Source organism: Eleginops maclovinus, chromosome 24 (assembly GCF_036324505.1).
Source record: "Eleginops maclovinus isolate JMC-PN-2008 ecotype Puerto Natales chromosome 24, JC_Emac_rtc_rv5, whole genome shotgun sequence".
NCBI lineage: Eukaryota > Metazoa > Chordata > Actinopteri > Perciformes > Eleginopidae > Eleginops > Eleginops maclovinus.
Window position 1 is genome coordinate 10,594,546 of NC_086372.1, and position 20,837 is coordinate 10,615,382.

General features: G+C 41.9%; 3 protein-coding genes across 5 annotated transcripts in view; 2 read left to right on the forward strand and 1 right to left on the reverse strand.

Annotated features, from left to right (window-relative positions):
• Positions 1–17,533, forward strand: part of LOC134860712 (collagen alpha-1(XVIII) chain-like) — a 28,687-nt gene extending 11,154 nt beyond the window's left edge. The window contains 38 exon segments of the mRNA XM_063877499.1: positions 4,257–4,417; positions 4,506–4,523; positions 4,611–4,817; positions 4,889–4,915; positions 5,018–5,080; positions 5,174–5,257; positions 5,341–5,391; positions 5,545–5,676; positions 5,962–6,015; positions 6,120–6,164; positions 6,289–6,351; positions 6,874–7,005; positions 7,170–7,235; positions 7,406–7,432; positions 7,520–7,618; positions 7,735–7,770; positions 7,996–8,079; positions 8,232–8,264; positions 8,376–8,411; positions 8,503–8,562; positions 8,759–8,836; positions 8,975–9,010; positions 9,124–9,177; positions 9,664–9,735; positions 9,828–9,890; positions 10,174–10,204; positions 10,639–10,692; positions 10,778–10,812; positions 10,892–11,017; positions 11,104–11,145; positions 11,147–11,252; positions 11,748–11,812; positions 11,903–12,031; positions 12,372–12,404; positions 13,537–14,082; positions 14,490–14,687; positions 15,209–15,318; positions 15,639–17,533. Of these exon segments, the coding sequence (XP_063733569.1) occupies positions 4,257–4,417; positions 4,506–4,523; positions 4,611–4,817; positions 4,889–4,915; positions 5,018–5,080; positions 5,174–5,257; positions 5,341–5,391; positions 5,545–5,676; positions 5,962–6,015; positions 6,120–6,164; positions 6,289–6,351; positions 6,874–7,005; positions 7,170–7,235; positions 7,406–7,432; positions 7,520–7,618; positions 7,735–7,770; positions 7,996–8,079; positions 8,232–8,264; positions 8,376–8,411; positions 8,503–8,562; positions 8,759–8,836; positions 8,975–9,010; positions 9,124–9,177; positions 9,664–9,735; positions 9,828–9,890; positions 10,174–10,204; positions 10,639–10,692; positions 10,778–10,812; positions 10,892–11,017; positions 11,104–11,145; positions 11,147–11,252; positions 11,748–11,812; positions 11,903–12,031; positions 12,372–12,404; positions 13,537–14,082; positions 14,490–14,687; positions 15,209–15,318; positions 15,639–15,852 (3,470 nt within the window). The 3' untranslated portion in view covers positions 15,853–17,533.
• On the reverse strand, positions 15,370–20,725 carry LOC134860715 (PI-PLC X domain-containing protein 1-like). Of its 2 annotated transcripts, none has more exons than XM_063877504.1 (6): positions 20,512–20,725; positions 19,208–19,333; positions 18,967–19,122; positions 18,647–18,759; positions 18,375–18,445; positions 15,370–18,120 (listed from the first exon to the last, which is right to left on the reverse strand). In XM_063877504.1, the coding sequence occupies exons 2-6, from the start codon at positions 19,217–19,219 to the stop codon at positions 17,822–17,824; spliced, it is 651 nt and encodes a 216-aa protein (XP_063733574.1). In that variant the 5' UTR covers positions 19,220–19,333; positions 20,512–20,725; the 3' UTR covers positions 15,370–17,821. The 2 variants fall into 2 exon arrangements, with proteins under 2 accessions (XP_063733574.1, XP_063733575.1); XM_063877505.1 differs by lacking the exon at positions 20,512–20,725 and adding an exon at positions 20,231–20,482.
• LOC134860713 (four and a half LIM domains protein 2-like) overlaps positions 17,804–20,837 on the forward strand; it is a 12,843-nt gene continuing 9,809 nt past the window's right edge. The window contains exon 1 of one of the 2 annotated variants that reach the window (XM_063877503.1): positions 17,804–18,132. The gene's annotated coding sequence lies outside the window, so the exon portion shown is untranslated. Of the gene's footprint in view, positions 18,133–20,773 lie in introns of those variants that run through there. The other variant, XM_063877500.1, reaches the window with a different exon arrangement.

The following is a 20,837-nucleotide window of genomic DNA, read 5'->3' on the forward strand; positions in this document are numbered from 1 at the left end:
TGTCTGCAGCTTTAAATGCTAATGAGCTGCTGCTGGCCACGCCCCTCTGAGAAGTGATTGGTTTAAAAAACACAATGGCGCTCTAGGAGGAGATCCAGGTGATAAGCTGGACGGGCAACACTATAAACATTAGCCCTTTTCTCATCTCTGTTTGCGCCTCCTCGGCCCTCCGGTAGTGACCAGTTTGTTTGTTGTTTTTTTCATGAATAATCCTTAATTTAAATTAGAGAAAGTATTCAGTAGTAAATTATTATTGATTTCATTATTTAGTGCTTATTTATTCATTTAAGCGCCAGTATATATGAATAATTTAGGTATGTTTAAGGTATATTTGTTATTGACAATTAAGAGTGGGCGCTTTATTTTGAAGGCAGTTTTTACAGGCCTCTACCGTAATGCGGAGGATATACGCGCACCGCAGTTCAACGGTACTGTATATGGTTAATTTAGGTGTCCGGGAAATCTCAAGTTTCGAGTTGTGCATATTGAGCGTCAGTAAAGCTTTAATTGATTACTTTCCAAGAATGGTAATGAAAGTACCTCTCTGTCTGACCTCAAGGATAAAGATCTGACCTTGATTCATTCATCCAAATAGACAGTTAACTCTCCCGTCACTTGTCTGATTAAATGAAGGCAGACATTACACCCAGCAGCCGGTAAAGTTGTGTTTTTATGACTTTAGATGTCAGGTATCAGTAGCCGGATGTGGACAACAGCCGGCCTGGATCACCTGGCCAAATAGGTGGGTCGCTGGGGGCTAAAGGAACATGTAGGGCCTTGCAGTAATGCAGATTTAAATCAGCATTATGTCTAATCAACATGCGGCCATCCTATTAGAGTGTAGAATGAGCGCTCTGTAGTTTCGGTCATGTTGCAGCTGAGAGCATGATGGTGGAGGAGGGTTTATTGGATGGTGGTTGTTCAACATGAATTTTCCTCAGGCTCAGTATTTCTTTGTAGTGATTTGATAAACTGCAATTTGTTTGTTCTGATTAGCCCTGCTATTAAAACCCCATTTTAAAGACTCTTATATTTTCAGATGGTTTTATGGTTACATTCTGCATAATAAATGGAGGTGTTTTTAAGTAAGTAAATGAAATAATTATTACTACTCCTATCTTTCTATCGCTCCATTATAGCGTTATTTATTGATTTACATCCACATTTGGAACTTCCAATTCTTGGATGCCATCAACATTTTAATAAATGTGCTGTATATAAAAATGAAAAATAGAAATCAGAACACTAGTTGTAAACATGGTGTGAGATAAATCCGTATTATTACTTTTGGCATATACAGTAGGTCATTTTCAGGCTTTAATTAGCAAAGGAGTCCATCAATAAATACATTGAAATATTAACCCAATTAAAAAAGGATCAAGTCTCAACAACAGAGATATGTATGGTCTGGTTCTCAGTAATGATTTGGAGAAAGGGACTGAAACAAAACAGATAAGAATGTGTTCATGTTTTTACAAAGTCTAGAGCATAGTTCACTAACAGGCGGACTGCGGTCCGGGTCCGGACCTTGACGCCGACCTATATGGACCCGGACCTATAATCAATACATTAAAAAGGGATTTTCATTTTGACGGGAAAATTCCATTTTAACCGGCGCCACCAGGGGGCGAAAGAGACGGGTGAGCGATACAGGGAGACAAACACAAGAAGAAGAGACAAGGTAGTGGGAAGAGGTGAGGGGAGAGAGGAGTTAGTGGGAGAGATAAGACGGAGAGAAGAGTGACGGGAGAGACCAGTTAGTGGGAGAGATAAGACGGAGAGAAGAGTGACGGGAGAGACCAGTTAGTGGTTCTGATGGTTCTGATAGTTCTGGTGGTTCTGATGGTTCTGATGGTTCTGATGGTTCTAATGGTTCTGATAGTTCTGGTGGTTCTGATGGTTCTAATGGTTCTGATAGTTCTGGTGGTTCTGATGGTTCTGATGGTTCTATAACTGTTCAGATCTCTCTCAGAAAGGGAACCTCCAGCTGCTCTTTCTGTGCTCTCTACATTCAGCTCTGTTGAGATGCACACATTTCCAAAAGCTACTGATCTCTCTGATTCTACACACAGCCCGAGTGGAACCCTAACATATCTACAGTGTGGTTCTGAGCCCGAGTGGAACACTAACATATCTACAGTGTGGTTCTGAGCCCGAGTGGAACCCTAACATATCTACAGTGTGGTTCTGAGCCCGAGTGGAACACTAACATATCTACAGTGTGGTTCTGAGCCCGAGTGGAACCCTAACATATCTACAGTGTGGTTCTGAGCCCGAGTGGAACACTAACATATCTACAGTGTGGTTCTGAGCCCGAGTGGAACACTAACATATCTACAGTATGGTTCTGAGCCCGAGTGGAACACTAACATATCTACAGTGTGGTTCTGAGCCCGAGTGGAACACTAACATATCTACAGTGTGGTTCTGAGCCCGAGTGGAACACTAACATATCTACAGTGTGGTTCTGAGCCCGAGTGGAACACTAACATATCTACAGTGTGGTTCTGAGCCCGAGTGGAACACTAACATATCTACAGTGTGGTTCTGAGCCCGAGTGGAACACTAACATATCTACAGTGTGGTTCTGAGCCCGAGTGGAACACTAACATATCTACAGTGTGGTTCTGAGCCCGAGTGGAACACTAACATATCTACAGTGTGGTTCTGAGCCCGAGTGGAACACTAACATATCTACAGTGTGGTTCTGAGCCCGAGTGGAACACTAACATATCTACAGTGTGGTTCTGAGCCCGAGTGGAACACTTACATATCTACAGTGTGGTTCTGAGCCCGAGTGGAACACTAACATATCTACAGTATGGTTCTGAGCCCGAGTGGAACACTAACATATCTACAGTGTGGTTCTGAGCCCGAGTGGAACACTAACATATCTACAGTGTGGTTCTGAGCCCGAGTGGAACACTACCATATTTACAGTGTGGTTCTGAGCCCGAGTGGAACACTAACATATCTACAGTGTGGTTCTGAGCCCGAGTGGAACACTAACATATCTACAGTATGGTTCTGAGCCCGAGTGGAACACTAACATATCTACAGTGTGGTTCTGAGCCCGAGTGGAACACTAACATATCTACAGTATGGTTCTGAGCCCGAGTGGAACACTAACATATCTACAGTGTGGTTCTGAGCCCGAGTGGAACACTAACATATCTACAGTATGGTTCTGAGCCCGAGTGGAACACTAACATATTTACAGTGTGGTTCTGAGCCCGAGTGGAACACTAACATATCTACAGTATGGTTCTGAGCCCGAGTGGAACACTAACATATCTACAGTATGGTTCTGAGCCCGAGTGGAACACTAACATATCTACAGTATGGTTCTGAGCCCGAGTGGAACACTAACATATCTACAGTGTGGTTCTGGTTCTGTAGCTCCAGGGACATGTTGTTGTTGTTGTTGTTGTTGTTGTTGTCCTTTGTTTGTTTGATGACAGTCAGTTGTTGATTGCATGCAGACGTTGATACAGCTGTCTCAGCTGATGTATATCACACTCATTCAGAACCACTTAGACATGTTGGTGTTCCGGACCTTTGCTTGAGGACATGTTCTCTAACTGGACCTCACTGACAGTGAGTGAAATACCGCTGGAATTATTCTGGATTCTGCAGCAGTGCATTACCTACATGTGTCCACTAGATGGTGCAAAAGCACGGAGGAACCAGCTCACCCTCTGTTCTTTATTCAGTCGTTTTAAAGCGTGGATGTGTACTGGTGTGCTTGTTGTGTTTTAATGCACTCTTTAAAGTAATTATTGGGGTATAGAACAAAGTACATCTGCATTCTGGTGGTGGTAGTAATGAATGTGCTGATCATCAGTGGATCAGTGTGATGGGATTTATCCACAGTCAGAGGAGAAGACATGCCTGATAACAAGAAAAACAGCCCAATACAAATAATAAAGTATAACGTCTATGTTTCATGTTTCCTTTCACTTCCTCATCATTTGACGTTCAACAGCAATGATAACCAAGTATTTCTTTAATTGTTGTTACATTTCTCACATGCACCTATTTTACATGTTATTATATAAAGGCAGGTTTTCATTGAAAATGTTTCAAATATAATTTTAACAAATCAGTGCCTGAACAGTGGTTCAGTGTGTGTGTTTTTGTTTTCGAGCATGCATTTCAAATGGAACCCTCCTTTGCACGATATATATTTAAGCATGATGTACTGAGGCTCTTTAATCCAGTTGTTCGTCACCAGTTAAATGTGACTCCTCCTCCAGGTCCCGATGGTGCTAAAGGGGAGAGAGGAGACAGAGGATACCAAGGCTTAAAGGGGGACATTGGCCCCGCAGGGCCGAAGGGAGAGTCTGCCTCAGGCTCCTCCAGCTCCTCTGGCTCCTCTGGCTCCTCCGGCTCCTCCTCTCAGAGCGGAGGGCAGAAGGTAGAAACTCTAAACACTCTGTGAAAGAGTCTAATCCGATGTATACTTTACTGCTACTTAATATCTGTCTTTCTTTTCTTTATTTCAGGGAGAAAAAGGGGCAAAGGTATGTTAACTGTGATGTGGGAAGACTGAACACGTGAGCTCTACTAAGATTAATTCTCAAGCGTTCATCCATCTCACTCCTCATCAGGGCAACTCCGGCTTCGGATACTCCGGCAATAAAGGAGACCGCGGGGCTACGGGGCCTCCCGGGCTCCCTGGCCCCCCCGGTCCTGCAGCGGAGGTGGTGCGACTTGGGGACGGCTCAGTGGTGCAGCAGGTGTCTGGACCTGCTGGACCACCAGGGTTCCCGGGGTTGGATGGGGCCCAAGGACCTGCAGGAGCGGACGGAGAGCCTGTGAGTTCAGAAAGCTGGGATTTCCCGGATAATAATATTTCTGTCACTCACTGATTGTTTTGATCTTTCAGGGGGATCCAGGAGAGGATGGAAAAGCTGTAAGCCTCTTGTACAGATTTCTATTAAACAGAATTCATTTGACCCTTTTTTGTTAAATAGAAATCCGCAGTGTAATAGAGTTCATCTTTTCCTGCTCCCAGGGTCCTGCTGGGCCCCAAGGTCCTCCAGGAAATCCAGGAACTGATGGCGCCAAAGGCCAAAAGGTTGGAGTGGATGGACGAAAAAATGGTCCCTGAATCACCTTATACTTTATGTTTCAAATATTTAATAAGAGTGATAATGTGTGATTATTCCAGGGTGAGGTTGGAGAGGGTCAGCCAGGACCCAGAGGCCCCCCGGGACCCCCAGGACTTCCTGGAACCGGCACCGAGGACCGCCCAGTACGTCCACGCTTCCATCACACTTCTCTGTCATCATTTATTAATTAGAAGACTCCTAACTGTTCTTCATTATGTGTTGATAGACCTTCTATGACATGGAGGGCTCAGGATTCCCAGACTTGGACAAAATCAGGGTGAGTTGATGATCATCCAAGATTTGAACTCAAAAAGTGAAATGTTCCACAACAAAAAGACTGATCTTCTTTACATATCGTAAGTTGGTAATTAAAAGTCAGTAAAACATTGAGTTCTTCCATGACATAATGGGTTTATGATTCGTTATCCAGGGTACACGTGGCCCTCCAGGACTCCCAGGACCCCCTGGCCCCCCTGGGACTTCAGTGGCATTGGGACCCAACGGCCCGGTAGCTTTCGGACCTCCAGGACCGCCAGGACAGGACGGAGTCCCCGGACTACCGGTGAGTAGCATGAGTTGACTCACTTTATATTGAGCAGGGGTCTTCTATAGTTCTATTTATCTTGCTTTTATTTGAATGTCTGGAAGAGCCCAGGAGTAAAACCTCTTCCCGTGTTCAGATATATTTATAATGGGCTCATGATATCATCCCCTGTAGTCTTTGAAATGACTTGGTGTCATTGTCCAAATTAGTAATATGATATCACTTGATGAAACTTTGATTTCATGTTTTTATAATAATGAATGATGTATATATTAAATACCTGTTTAACCCTGTGCTATTCAGGGACCGCCTGGCCAGCCAGGAAGACCAGGTCCACCGGGTCCCGGAGGAGGGAAGGTGAGAGTGTAAAGATGGGTGTCAAGTACTGAATACTTATCTAAGGAAAAAAAGCATTGTGAATATTTGTATACCACAGTCCATGTGATACTTTTCCTCTCCAGGGTGACGGTGGGGATCTTGGTCTTCCAGGAGCAGCTGGAGAAAAGGTGGGTTCAATCTGAATTTGTATCATCCAGATATTGTTAGAAATGAAGTTTGAGCTGGAATGAAAAATGTGTGGCGGGTGTGTCCAGATGTATCCTCTCCTTCATGTTTGTTGCCTTCCTCCAGCCAAACTCGCAAGACTCCAACTTTTTCACGGGCCTGTTTTCTTACTTTGCTCCATCCTCTACGGTAAATGGTGGGGGGGGTCTCTGCTTTGGTGCTTTCATTTCTTTTTCCTCAAGCTTTTCCATCTGTTCATCAACTAACATCTTTTTTTAACCAAATGTCACCTTGAATTCCAGTTTGTGAAACCTCACCCTTCATGCTATTCGTTTTCAGTATTCGTTTAACTCCATCCACTTGTTTTTGTTGTTCATTGAGTTTCTCATTTCATTCAATCTGTTGTTAGCTTTCACAGTGTTCCATAGTTTAGCTACATTTAGTCCGATTTTTTGATTTGGTTCTTTTTGCCAGGTGTAATGTCTAAGATGATAAATTATACATACCCAAAACACATGGTTGGACAACTGTATAGACATGTGTATTATTAAATAGTCGTTACTTCAGTGTTCATGTTTCTTTACTTTAGACTTCTGCTCCACCTTTATTTTGAATCTGCACCCTTCTCTCGCATGTCTCCTTTTTCTTCACTTCTGTTGCATTAGATGTAATGTCATAGCCTGCAAATAACAGGAGCCTACATGTCCTCAGGGTTCTCAGGGGGACCTCGGTCTGCAGGGTACTTCAGGGCAGACGGGGCTGGCGGGGCTTCCAGGTCCCATGGGGCCTGTCGGACCCCCGGGACCTCCGGGGCCACCGGGGCCTTCGTACCGAGGAGGTCATGTGGGTAGAGCTTAAACACATTAAGATGCAGGGAAGGTTCTGTCAGAAACCTGAGCATTTACGTGAAGCACCTAACCCACACTAAAATGTGACTGCATTACTACGGACTCTCTGTCCAGTGGTGTATAAAAACTGAGAGAAACCGTGTCGTCCTCTCCTTACAGAGTAACCAGGGTCATTACGACGTGAACAACGGCTATTCGGGTCTCCCAGGCCCACCCGGACCTCAGGTACCCAATCACACACACACACACACACACACACACACACACACACACACACACACACACACACACACACACACACACACACACACACACACACACACACACACACACACACACACACACGATTTACACCCAATGCCCTGCCTCACATTCTCATGTTTTCTGTCTTCTAGGGTCCACCTGGTATCGCAGGACTTCCGGTAAGTAGTTTAAAGACGCAGAGGCCGTAGAATAAATACTGTGTTCCCTAATAATAAGGACGAGTGATGTTTTACTATGATGTCCAGGGTAGATCCGGTTTGCCCGGTAATCATGGAGACAAAGGATCCGAGGGGCCTCGAGGACCTCCAGGGATGCCAGGTCTCGACGGGTTTCCTGGACAGGCGGTATGACACCATGCATTCTGGGATTTGTAGTTTCTGAAACAATATATCCTCAGGTATTCCAGTTTTACACTTGCTTGTTTGAATGACTTTATTAACTGACTGTGTTCTTTCTTCAGGGTGATAAAGGAGACAGAGGAATGAGAGGAGAGCAGGTAAGACAAATACAAATCTCATTTTCTATTCGACAAGGAATAAGAGAAGTCCATTCCCAATGCACCACAGGTTTTCAACCGTTCGCATCTGCTCTAAGTTGGTGTGCTGAGAAAGAAATCCCACTTCATCATAAATTCAGTGTTAGTTAGTTATTAGCATAGTCATCACCCCCTAAACAATGAAAGGTCCCTAACTCTTCTTATCAATGTCCTTTTGCGTGTAAGGGTCTGCCAGGGCGTGACGGCGGGCAACCGGGGCCTCCAGGGCCACCTGGCCCTCCAGGACAGATCACCTACCAGAGAAGCGACGTGAGTCAGTTAAAAACAAAGAGATTTATGATATTTAAAACGGTTTTAACGCTCACATAACCACCTGCACTTGAATCATGTGGACTAACGGTCACTGCCTGCTGCTGTGTGTTCACCCCCACACTAACGGACATAACTCTGTCCCGCTGTAGTCTAATGAAGTGTTTTGGAGCGAAGTGTCGCAGGTGAGTTCCCCCTAACTGTGCACGCCATAAACCTCACTAAACTTAAGTTATTTAACACATTTGCACTATTTCTGGTTCGTTTGCTTCATGTGTTATCGCTCTGTTCTTCAGGGAGGATCCGGTCTTCCAGGTCGAGCAGGATTCCCAGTACGTAGCTCTTTTACTATCCATTGTTTCAAAAGTTCCATTAAAATGAGAAAATGAATGGAAGTGCGTTAATGTATGTGCTCTGATTTAGGGACCCACGGGGCCTAAAGGAGACAAAGGAGACACAGGTCTTCCAGGATATGCAGCTAAGGTATATCAATCCACATTGTTCCTGATTATTGTTGCATTGAAACATACATGTTGCATGTCTTAGTGCAGAATTGACCAGCATCTATGTCATTGGTTATCCAAGTGTTCCTTACTATCTATTTCCAAAAAGGAAACCAATTAGATGTTCTCCTCTCCTTTTGTATTGGTTGTTTGTATTAAATGTTGTTTTTATTCAGGGGGCAAAAGGAGAGCCTGGTATCATCCTGGGGCCGGATGGGAGACCTCAGTACCTCGGGGGGCTTGCGGGACGTCCGGTAAAGACTTCAGAAATGACCAGATAATAGGATGCACTCACTATCCCTGCATCACAGTTCAAATTAGCCTAATTACTCTCCTATACTTCTTACAATGCAGCAATGTAAGCAGTGATTAATCCCTGTATTTGTTCACAGGGTGACCCTGGACCCCCCGGCCCTGAGGGACCCCCAGTGAGTTCCATATTTCTATTTGCCACATTTGAAATGCTTTGCTGATTTAACATACAGCGACTGACATGAGTGAATAATTGAAACTGACCAGGTTGAAATGCCTTCCTCTCCAGGGCCCTTATGGTGCTTCAGGACAGAAGGGAGAGATTGGGATTCCAGGGAGACCGGTGAGTAGATTTGATAACATATCATATGAGTTAGTCCTTATGAACAAAAAGTTTACAAAACAACACATTCAATTGAACTCATTTGTGGAATAATGTGTGATACACTAAATCGTTCTTAGACAATTCATCAAATCCAAGTAATTAACAACAACAGTACTGAGGCACCTTTCTATCTTCCATGTTTTTATAGTTATGGAGATTGACTCAATGATTGGATATAAAAGGGGTCATAACAAAAGGCTTACACATTTTCTGACAGAATGATGTGGCTTTGGGTTGTCCAGAGTTTAAATAAATCTGTTTAAACACGTGATATGTGTATTTGAGTTCTACAGGTAAAACATTACTTCACCAAGAAATCAAGTCCGTTAAACCGTGGTACAAACCAATCCACAGCACCAGCAGGATCCCCGAAGTCAGACCTGTTTAGGGTTTGGACCTTTGTGATATTTTATGTAAAAAATGTTACGCTGTGTTTTATTTCAGGGTCGCCCGGGGCTGAACGGCGCCAGAGGAGAGAAGGGAGACTCAGGATCTGGATCTGGAGTTGGTTACCCTGTGAGTTTATTCAAAAGCCTACATTTCAATCCCATTTACTTAAAGCTTTTATGATCACTTCATAATAATTCATATTTGTTGTTTTGTCCCAGGGTGCTCCAGGTCCACCCGGCCCCCCCGGACCTCCTGGTCCATATCCCACAGACAGACAGGGAGTGAGTATTAAGACATTCAGTTGTTCAGGGTCTAAGCTTTCTTCCTCACATGGTAACATGTCTGCCACTTCTAAAAAAGCTTTATAATTGTAATCAGAATCAGCGGTACCAGACAGGAGGAACAGAACATATATCCTGTTACCTTAATTCCATTGAATTTAGGACATGTCTGTTGAAGGAATGCCATTCATCTGAATGTGGATGGAAGTATACGGGGAAATTCGAGATCCTTTAACGTGCTCTTTATGGATGTAATGATGGATGTTCTCATGTTTCCTTTCAGGGATATGATGATTATTCCAGACATTTCCCCGGTAAGTTCGTTTTGTATTAGCTTTAAAATACATGAACTGTTACTCATGTATTTTAACGCTGTTGTGGTTGTCTCATTATCTTTGCTCTTAAACGACTGTTTTTGAATGCCTTTTTATAATGTGTTCATACTGCACTGTTTTTTAACGCTCTTTCATGTTTGTAAAGCACTTTGAATTGCCTTGTGTTGAAAGGTGCTATTTAAATAAACTTGCCTTGCCTTTTCATCAAGATCTGTATGAGAAGATTGATGCCACTGTTATGTCTGTAACTAAAAATGCAGTAGCTGGCTGGCCTAGCTAAAGATAAAGAACGAAGCAAATGAGCGAATCAATCCATCCCTTAAAAGTGTCCCTTGGTATACATACAGATTTATATTACCTAAGCTCTGCAGGAGTTTTACTTGATATATTGCTGCTGTGTTTATTGTTTAAAGCTGCTAAAGGAGATAAAGGTGACCCCGGACTCCCAGGCAGAGTTGAAATTACAGGTAGCATAACATTTCCTGCGCACAAATAAAGAAAGTGCATCTTTTTAAAGCAATTTCAAAGCAAGGCGTTTTGTTTCTGATGCAGGAGGCGGGTCGACCTTTGACATTTACGCTCTGAGGGTGAGTCTGTCTTCATGTGTAGACTATGAGCATCAGTTCCATTGTTTTTAACGTCTTGGGTGTTTCTTATTATCTGCAGAATGAGTTGAAAGGTGAAAGAGGCAGCCCGGGCTACAAAGGAGAGAAAGGAGAACCGTCAGGGGGATATTATGACCCCCGATATGGAGTGAGCGCGGCCGGAGTCCCTGGAGCGCCTGGACCTCCTGTAAGATCAGGAACATAAAGCTTTAGGGAGTCATTGTCTGCTCTGAAAATCTAGATCAAAATGCTTATCTGTCCTTGTCCCATCAGGGCCCAAGAGGAGACTCCATCGTTGGGCCACCTGGCCCTGAGGGGCCCCCCCGGTCAACCTGGGAGAGGCTATGATGGTCAGCCCGGACCCCCAGGGCCCCCTGGACCTCCAGGAGGATCCTTACCTGGAGCTTACAGAGGCACACAGAGTGAGTTATGGTCACAAACACACTCTAATATAAACTGTTGGGTAGGGTATTATATGGACATTGTGACATGAGACTGCTCTTTCATGTAAGTCGTTTGAGACCTTGTGATTTGGCTAGTACTTTCTTTTAAAGTAAGTCCAAGTCATTTGTTGTAGCTCTTCTATTAGCCTATTTGCCTTAAACCGCTTCGTCAAAAAATCCTTATTCCTGATGATGTATCAAATCCTCCTTGTGTAAATATTTGGTGAGGGCATGCTCAACCCTACAAGATGGTTGCATTATTGACATGAAGATATTCATTTAGAAATGAAACAGCTGTGATAGAAATTGCATCTAATGAAGAGATACTTTTTGACTCTTGCTGAAGTATTTCTATGATTCCTGTTACTTTTACTTGAGTTAAAACAAAGTGCTAGTTTGAGGCTTGTTCACGTTTACTGTACACTGCAATTAAATCGCATACAGTCATGTGATCCCCTCCCTTCTTTATGACAGCTATCAATATCCCTGGACCCCCGGGACCACCTGGAACACCTGGACTACCTGGACACTCCTCAGGGGTGAATAAGTTGTTCACACCTTTCCTTGAAATACAAATACCATCGGTACTACGTATAGCTGTAGCTGTAAGAGTGTTTTTGTGATTGTAGGTGACGGTGTTGAGGACGTACGACACCATGACAGCCACCGCCAGACGACAACCTGAGGGCTCTCTGGTTTACATCATAGATCAGACTGATCTCTACTTAAGGGTCCGAGGGGGGATACGTCAAGTCCAGGTGGAGTATTGGCTTAAATCAGCACGAAGTATATACATATAGAGGATGGAAAATGACACAAATATATAAGTAGATGAATTAATAGGAGTGAAAATATTGAAGATATCTATGTATTTATCTGCAGTTTGCTTTTGACCTTTCATGTCTTCCTTTATTTATGTATTTTCAAATGTGTTTAGTCCTGTATTTATTAGTTCTTAACAAGTTGTGTTCCTATATTTCATTATTAAAGTATTCCTATTTGTTTAACTTCCTTCATTTCTATATGTTTTCACAACCTCCATACATACTGCACATGTTTCCCCCTCTATGTTTATGCAGTTGTCCTTTATTTTTGCAGCTGGGGAATTACATTGCTCTGCCCATTGAAGATGTGAGTGTGTTTTTTCCTTCTGGCTTTTTCTTCACACACAATGACCCTTATTATAAAACACACAATGACCCTTATTATAAAACACACAATGCACATTATTATAAAACACATAATGCACATTATTATAAAACACATAATTATTATAAAACACATAATGCACATTATTATAAAACACACAATGCACATTATTATAAAACACACAATGACCCTTATTATAAAACACACAATGCACATTATTATAAAACACACAATGCACATTATTATAAAACACATAATGCACATTATTATAAAACACACAATGCACATTATTATAAAACACATAATGCACATTATTATAAAACACACAATGCACATTATTATAAAACACACAATGACCCTTATTATAAAACACACAATGACCCTTATTATAAAACACACAATGCACATTATTATAAAACACATAATGCACATTATTATAAAACACATAATGCACATTATTATAAAACACACAATGCACATTATTATAAAACACATAATGCACATTATTATAAAACACACAATGACCCTTATTATAAAACACACAATGCACATTATTATAAAACACACAATGACCCTTATTATAAAACACACAATGCACATTATTATAAAACACACAATGACCCTTATTATAAAACACACAATGCACATTATTATAAAACACACAATGCACATTATTATAAAACACATAATGCACATTATTATAAAACACATAATGCACATTATTTTAAAACACATAATGCACATTATTATAAAACACATAATGCACATTATTATAAAACACATAGTTATTATAAAACACATAATTATTATAAAACACATAATTATTATAAAACACATAATGCACATTATTATAAAACACATAATGCACATTATTATAAAACACATAATGCACATTATTATAAAACACATAATGCACATTATTATAAAACACATAATGCACATTATTATAAAACACATAATTATTATAAAACACATAATTATTATAAAACACATAATTATTATAAAACACATAATGCACATTATTATAAAACACATAATGCACATTATTATAAAACACATAATGCACATTATTATAAAACACATAATTATTATAAAACACATAATATATTTTCAGGGTAACGAGGTCGCAGCTGTGGAGCCTCCACCTGTTGTTCCCTACTCCCCACACCGCGACGAAAACGCCGACACATCCAGACACGACTCCCAGAGGCAACCTGAGAGTCCCGTCTACCCGGACCCTCACCACCCTACACACCAGGAACCACACCACCCTTCTAACCCTGACCCCAGATACCCCTCCAACCCTGATCCCAGATACCCCTCCAACCCTGACCCGAGATACCCCTCCAACCCTGATCCCAGATACCCCTCCAACCCTGATCCCAGATACCCCTCCAACCCTGATCCCAGATACCCCTCCAATCCTGACCCCAGATACCCTGACCCCCGATATCAGCCAGACCCCCGGTTTCCGGCACCCACAGATCCACGCTTTCCAAGTTACGCAGACCGGCTCAATCAACCGGATGGTAGGATTTCGGTCAACACGGCTCAGGAGCGCCCTGCGTACCCAGACCCTCGCTACGCTGTCACTCCTCAGCGAAGGCCCCCTCCTCCTGTGCCCCAGACTCCAGTGCACCATCATACCTCAGGACCAGGGGTAAGAGAGGCCACTGCTACACCATCGCAGTCAATCTGAATAGATCCTCGGGGGTAATTGGGTTTTGTGACCGATTGTTCTATTCTTCAAAATTCAATTAAAAATGCAATTCATTCAAACAGAGAAAATGTGAATATAAACACAAGAAGTTGTTATACTTTTATAAAGAAAGTGCATTAAACATTTCATAAAATAACAGTATATATATGTAATAAATAACCATAAGAAGTTAAAGAAAAAAGGTGCAATAAAATGAAGACATTTACAGTAAACAGTATTTATATAAGAGCATGTGCACGTTGAACAGTATATGTAAATATCTGTATGATACAATATTTGCTCTCATTTCTGCTAAAGTTTTTCTGTGAAATATAATATTAATACTGTGCATATTGGTGTTCCCGCAGCTCCACCTCATCGCCCTGAACAGCCCCCACTCCGGCTCCATGCGGGGAATCCGTGGTGCCGACTACCAGTGCTTCACTCAGGCGCAGGCCATCGGGATGAAGGGAACTTTCCGGGCCTTCCTCTCCGCCAAACTGCAGGATCTGCACAGCATCGTGCGCAGGAGCGACAGGGACCACTTGCCCATAGTCAACCTGAAGGTAGCTGACTGAGGTTCTCTAGTTATTTGAGGGAAAATACTTTCTTGCCAAGGGTCCAATGAGAAGATCTCATGTCTGTTCATATGAAGCGGGTTAATGTAATGCCCTTTGTCTTTTCATTATCAAAGATGAAATTACTGAAACTAGGGCTGCGCCGTTAATCAAATATTTACTCCAATCAATTTTAAACATCCAATTAATTAAACATGATAGAGTGTAATATTTAAAATGCATGCCCTACTATAAGGAAACCTTTCTGAGAATTGTGGCTGCAGTATTGTGTAGTATAGTATAACTGCGTGAGTACGATTTCTTTCAGTCCTATTGTAATGCAAAGATGTGTACATTTGCAGGAGTGTAGCCGCAATACAAATCATTAGTTCCTAAGAAAATTAACCGTCGTGAACTCAATATTGATCAAAATCATTTGAATAATCTGTGTAAAAGCCACAATATCTGCCCACCAGCTCTATATTCTTCATCAGATGTTTGCGCTGATTTTTTTGTCTCATCTCCATCAGGACGAGGTTCTGTTTGACAGCTGGGACGCCATCTTTAATGAGGGCAGGATGAAGGACAACGTGCCCATGTACTCCTTTGATGGCAAAGATGTCCTCAACGACAGCACATGGTGAGACAAAAATCATCCCTAAATGACCCTGACAGAACATTTAACAAATAATCCAAATCAGAATATCTTTATTGTCATCATAACGAAACTTGGTTTGTATGCAGTAATCAAAATAGACACAAATACATTTTGATAAACGCAAAGGTAGCAGCAATGAAAATGCACTGTAATAACTCAACGTAATGTCAATAAAGATAAGAACACAATCAAATGTAATAAATAATATATATAAAACATGTGGAATTAAATCCACAAGTCATTATCAACACTGCTCTTCAGGGATGAGAGTTGTAAAATGTCCTTTTCCCCATTTATCCCAGGCCGGAGAAGATGATGTGGCACGGGTCGAACAGCGCCGGGAGGGGTCAGGTGGAAAGCATCTGCGAGGGCTGGCGTGTGGACGACCGGGCGCTGAGCGGCATGGCGGCTGCGCTTCAGAGCGGCAATCTGCTGCAGCAGACCTCCAGCAGCTGCTCCAGCTCTTACGTGGTGCTGTGCATCGAGAACAGCTACATCGGCCAAGCCAAGAGATAAACACACACACACACACACACACACACACACACTGGACAGCTCCCAAAGCCATGCTTTTGTCCACACTTTTCAATCTATTGTAAATATGTTTTCCTCTTATGAATAATTACTTTGTTTGTAAGCCATTCCGATATGGTGCTATACAGGATCCTCCCACATGTTGTTCAGCTCAGGATGCATACAGTAACACACCCTGCGGCAGCCATATTGGAATCACACAAGGCAGCAGTGTGTTTTCCAGCAGGGACGCTCGCTTGTCTGTGAACAGTTCATTTCCACTTTTCAGCTAGCAGTCGCTTCAAGGCTGATATAAATGTTGACACTTGCTACTAAAGCACACACCGACTGATTTATATAGACTTTCCTTCTTAGAAAGCCTTGTGAAAGGGTTATCCAAAGCCAGGGTCACCGGTTTGTTCCTCTCATGTTACACCATTACATACATAAAGATCAGCATGAGTTTATTACTAAAACGGTCCAACATCCCTTGATGCTGTTTAAGAGATTTCAGAAATCCTCAGAGACCATTTGGGTGGAAAAAACATTCAATTTAATGCACAATAAATAAGTTTTCACCTTTTATAATTAAAGAAATCCCATGTTCGTGTCCAATATATACGAGATATATACATTCTTTGATTCCTTTATGCACAACAGGGTCTTAAAGGTTTATATTTTCATCCAGCAGCCGTCTCTACGGACAACTTCTATGATTTTTAAAAGCTATCAGGTTAGCTGTTTTTCATCAAACAGGAGAGGCCCTAATAATAATGACTTCTTTATAATATTTCCTCATAGAGAGGGAAAGTTATAATTAATATCTCTGGCAAGATATGTCACACAACACCCCCTCATTGTTCTTGATAAAAGGGAAACTAAATGTATGAGAAAAGGGATAAACCTCTGTGATCCTGGGACGAAAGTATGTCTTTACAACTGTAGTACCTGAAGAGCAGTGTTAGTAAGGATTTAAAAAAGGTTTCCTGTGGTTTTAATTCCACTTTTATATGCAGTATTTGTCGGTGCTAGAGTGGAACATGGAGTAATTGAAATACTCAGGTGAGTATTGGTGCAGTCATCAACACATTTCAGCGTCCAAGTGCAACACAAACCCGAGTTGTTTATTAAAATGTGTGTTTTTACTTCTTTTCCTTTACACTGATGTGACCTGTAACCCATAGCACTTCAGTAATAGCCTTTTGGGGTTACGACTGTCTTGCATGGGAAGATGTTGTGGTGTTTTTAGCAGCAACAAAGGGATATTTATTTTTTATAAACCGTGCATTTTCTAGTATAGTGTGTGTTGTGAATGCTTTCACAAAGAATAATAACATTGTCAAATATATCCAGAAAATGTGCAACAGGGATACAAAGTTTGTGCAGAAAGCAAACAAATCCAGATATCTGGACAGGATTCAGCCATAACTGTTTGTCTATGCACTGTTGCTTTTTCTATTCCTCTGTTGGTTTTTATTCCCTCACAAACAGTAAATGCACTGCAGCCACCTGACAGCATGCACTCACTGCGGTTAAACCCAACCATTCAGTAGTTACATCAGAAGACAATAAAGTGACATTTCCACATGCCTTAACAACTGCAGTAAGTATCAGTTTTGACCGTGTGTTGATGAGCATCGTTTGAAAATGCTGCATCTGCTTGAATAAACCTGTGTGGAAAGTGTGAGTGTTGTTCTCAGGTGACTGTTTTAAGCTGTTAAGCTCTTAATAACACAGAAAGGTGAAAGTGTTGCTCATGTTCTCTGCGAGGAAACAGAATATGATGCCTCCTGTCTCTAACTCGGATTTTCTCTGTAATATTCCTGTCTGCTCATCTTCCTCCTGTCATCGGCCACCTGGCTGCACAGCTGCGGCTCGTTTGTTCATTAGTGTAGAGCTGCTGGTGGCCTGCCTGACTCATACCACAAACCATGCTACGGATTGATGTCTGCCCGATAGTAGGGGGTTTAAGTCATTTGCAACTGCCAAGGCTTTCTGGTGTTGTTCTCTGCAGAGTGCAGGCAGCCCGAGGAGCAGCGAGCAGCTCTTTGTAGTTCAGGTCGATCACAAGCGAGCAGAACTGACTGACGTCCACGAAGTCGCAGCAGAGGACGTTGACCCCCCCAGCCCCTCGCCCCGGCTGCTGCTTGCTCGCCCAGCGGAGCAGCAGAGAGAGAGCCCTCAGGGTCATGGTCCTCATGTCCTGCAGGGGGTGCAGCAGGATGTAGGCAGCGTCTTCTGTCAGGTTCAGCCCGCTGACGTAGAACCCATCTGGAAAACACGGTCAGTAAAGCAGACAGTTGAAATATCAAAAAGTAAACGAGTTGTTCAATTTCATGCAACTTTATACTTTTTGTTATTTGGAATATCAGGAAACAATCTGGCTTTTTACTCTACTGACGGCAAAGTTGAAGAATATTCCAATATGAATATAACAGTATTTAAAACAGATGCCAATTTTGAAGATTTTTACCTCCAACAAAGTCTATTTTTTATGCTTTAGTTTATCTTCCTCATCTGCGTACCTGGTCTTCCTCGGTGTTTCTGCTCCTCCAGATAGGCGATCACTTTCTTAGGGTTTGAACTGTCAGCGTACCTGAACAAGAGCGCCCCGAATAGGCCAGTCAGTTTAATGTTTGAAATCGTTTTAGCTAATGTTCAGCGGAAATTCATAGTGAAGTGAACCCTACAGAAAATACATTGTTGTAGGAGGTCATTTGGAAACCTAAATTAGCAAAACTACACAAATTCATATATCTCATTAAGAACAATTACAGATTTGTATTGATTTATTTACCAGTAAGGTATCCCAGTCCACAGCTCAGGGTGCTGCAGCACCATCTGCTGGTTATCATAGGAAACTACAACCTGCTGACCTCTGGACCAACAGGAATGCAAGGTGGGAATTTCCTGCATATAAACATGTGCACAGAAAGTAATCCATATATTCAAAACTATTTTTTGATGTATTATTAAATCTATGACATCTTGAGCAGTCAGACATCTGAATATATCCAATTTACATTTGTATCCGACAGCAAAAAACAAAAGCAGAATATAATTTACATCTATAAAAGGATTTGATGATCTTGTTTAGAAAAAGGACAGCTATGTTACCTGTGAAGAGCATAGTTTCTTTCCAAACAGTGAGATGATGTACTCCGCAAGCTGGCAGTGATCTTCATCAGTCATCGATTCGAAATGAGAGCAGGAAATGATGATGATCTCTTTCGGATGAGCGTCTAACCAGGTAGCCAGTTCGCCCAGGGCCTCCTGCACACACATATTTAGTATTCATTTTTCACTCTATGTTGTGTGTCTGTGGTTTATTGTAAACCCCATTCCAACCTGTGTGTACCTTCACAGTCATCAGTGTGTAAATGCCATGGGCGAAAAACAGTTGGCCGCCTCCTGCTGGCTTCCTGGCGATCCGAAGGTCAAAGAAACGAATTCCCAGATCACACTGATTACTCAGGACCGATTGCTACACACACACACACACACACACACACACACACACACACACACACACACACACACACACACACACACACACACACACACACACACACACACACACACACACACACACAGGGAGGAAGAAAAAAGAGAATCAATATAAAATGTAGAATAATCCAATGCATTTCGCAGCAATTTGAGCTTTTTTGAGGATATGAAGTGCTTTTATTTAACTCTGAAACATAAAGTAATATCTGCACACACCTTTATCATCTCTGTATTGATAAAAAAAAGTACTTCACATTTCAGGCTGTACAGTAGATCATTATAAATATTTCAGAATTCAAAAGAAAGTTGTTTTATTGGGGAAAACCGTCCACGCTTTTTTCTCAATTAGAGAGATAACCTAAATCCAATGACTTTAAGACCCAAGTATGTCCCGATGTCTCAAACCAAACACTCTAATTTGATTAAACAGGCGGCAGGGTTAGCTTCCATTAAATCAAACTCTCAAGTATGTCAAATCTTCTCTGTGCTTTTAGGTATCTCGTAGAATCTGAAAAAACAGAACAAATATGTGTTTCCAAGAAAACATTATGTCCCAGTATTAAGTGATGATAATCTAACGAATACAGATCCAATAGAACAGATTTAATTTTCTGTGAAAACGTTTCTTAGTATTCTGCGATAATAATCTTATTGATTAAGACAAACTGTGCAGATTTAATTTCCCATGAAAATGCTTCTTAGAATTCTTCAAAAACAATCAAATTACTTCAAATTCAATAAAGCAGATTTTTAAATAATCTTTAAAGAATGTGTTATTCAGAAAAATAGTTGTATGTATATGTAACAATCATATAATATATAATATAGCGATGAAGTTTGAATTTACAAGTTGAGGAATGCCACCTGAACGCACCACTAGAGGTCAGATTGTCCCACTTCAAATCCTCTGAATTGTCGGCCTCTCCTAATGCCTTGCACAGACTACACGGCTTTCAAAGTCGTCAGATAGCTTGCCAGTTCACACTACACAACTGGCTCGGGAGTCTTGAAGTCGTTGTGGTGTGCACACTACACGATCTGTCACCAGGAGAAATCCCCGAGGAGTCTGTCTGGTCTCCAAACTACGTTTTCTCACGAAAACACGCGAGAAGTGACGCGGGAAATGACGCGGGGTTCGAACGTTATTATATTTACCTAGAAACTGTCCATCAGTTACTTTGCTGCTTGTTAGCACATCAGCTAACGTTACCTTCAGTGAACTGTGTAACCTAGCTACAACTTTACAGTTCAATGTTTCAAACAGCTGGGTCGACTTGGTGTGCAGGACAACGCTTCTTCTTCTTCTTCTTCTTCTTCTTCTTAGAAAGCTGTGCAGCTCCTCCCCGGGGCTCTTCCTCAGCCCGTGTCTTGCGCTCTCATTGGCTGTAGCTCCCACCCATTAGCAGGCACAACCCTTTTCACACTACAGGATCTGGACTCGCCGACAGGTCCAGATATTTATCTTGCTATCTTTCGGGCGT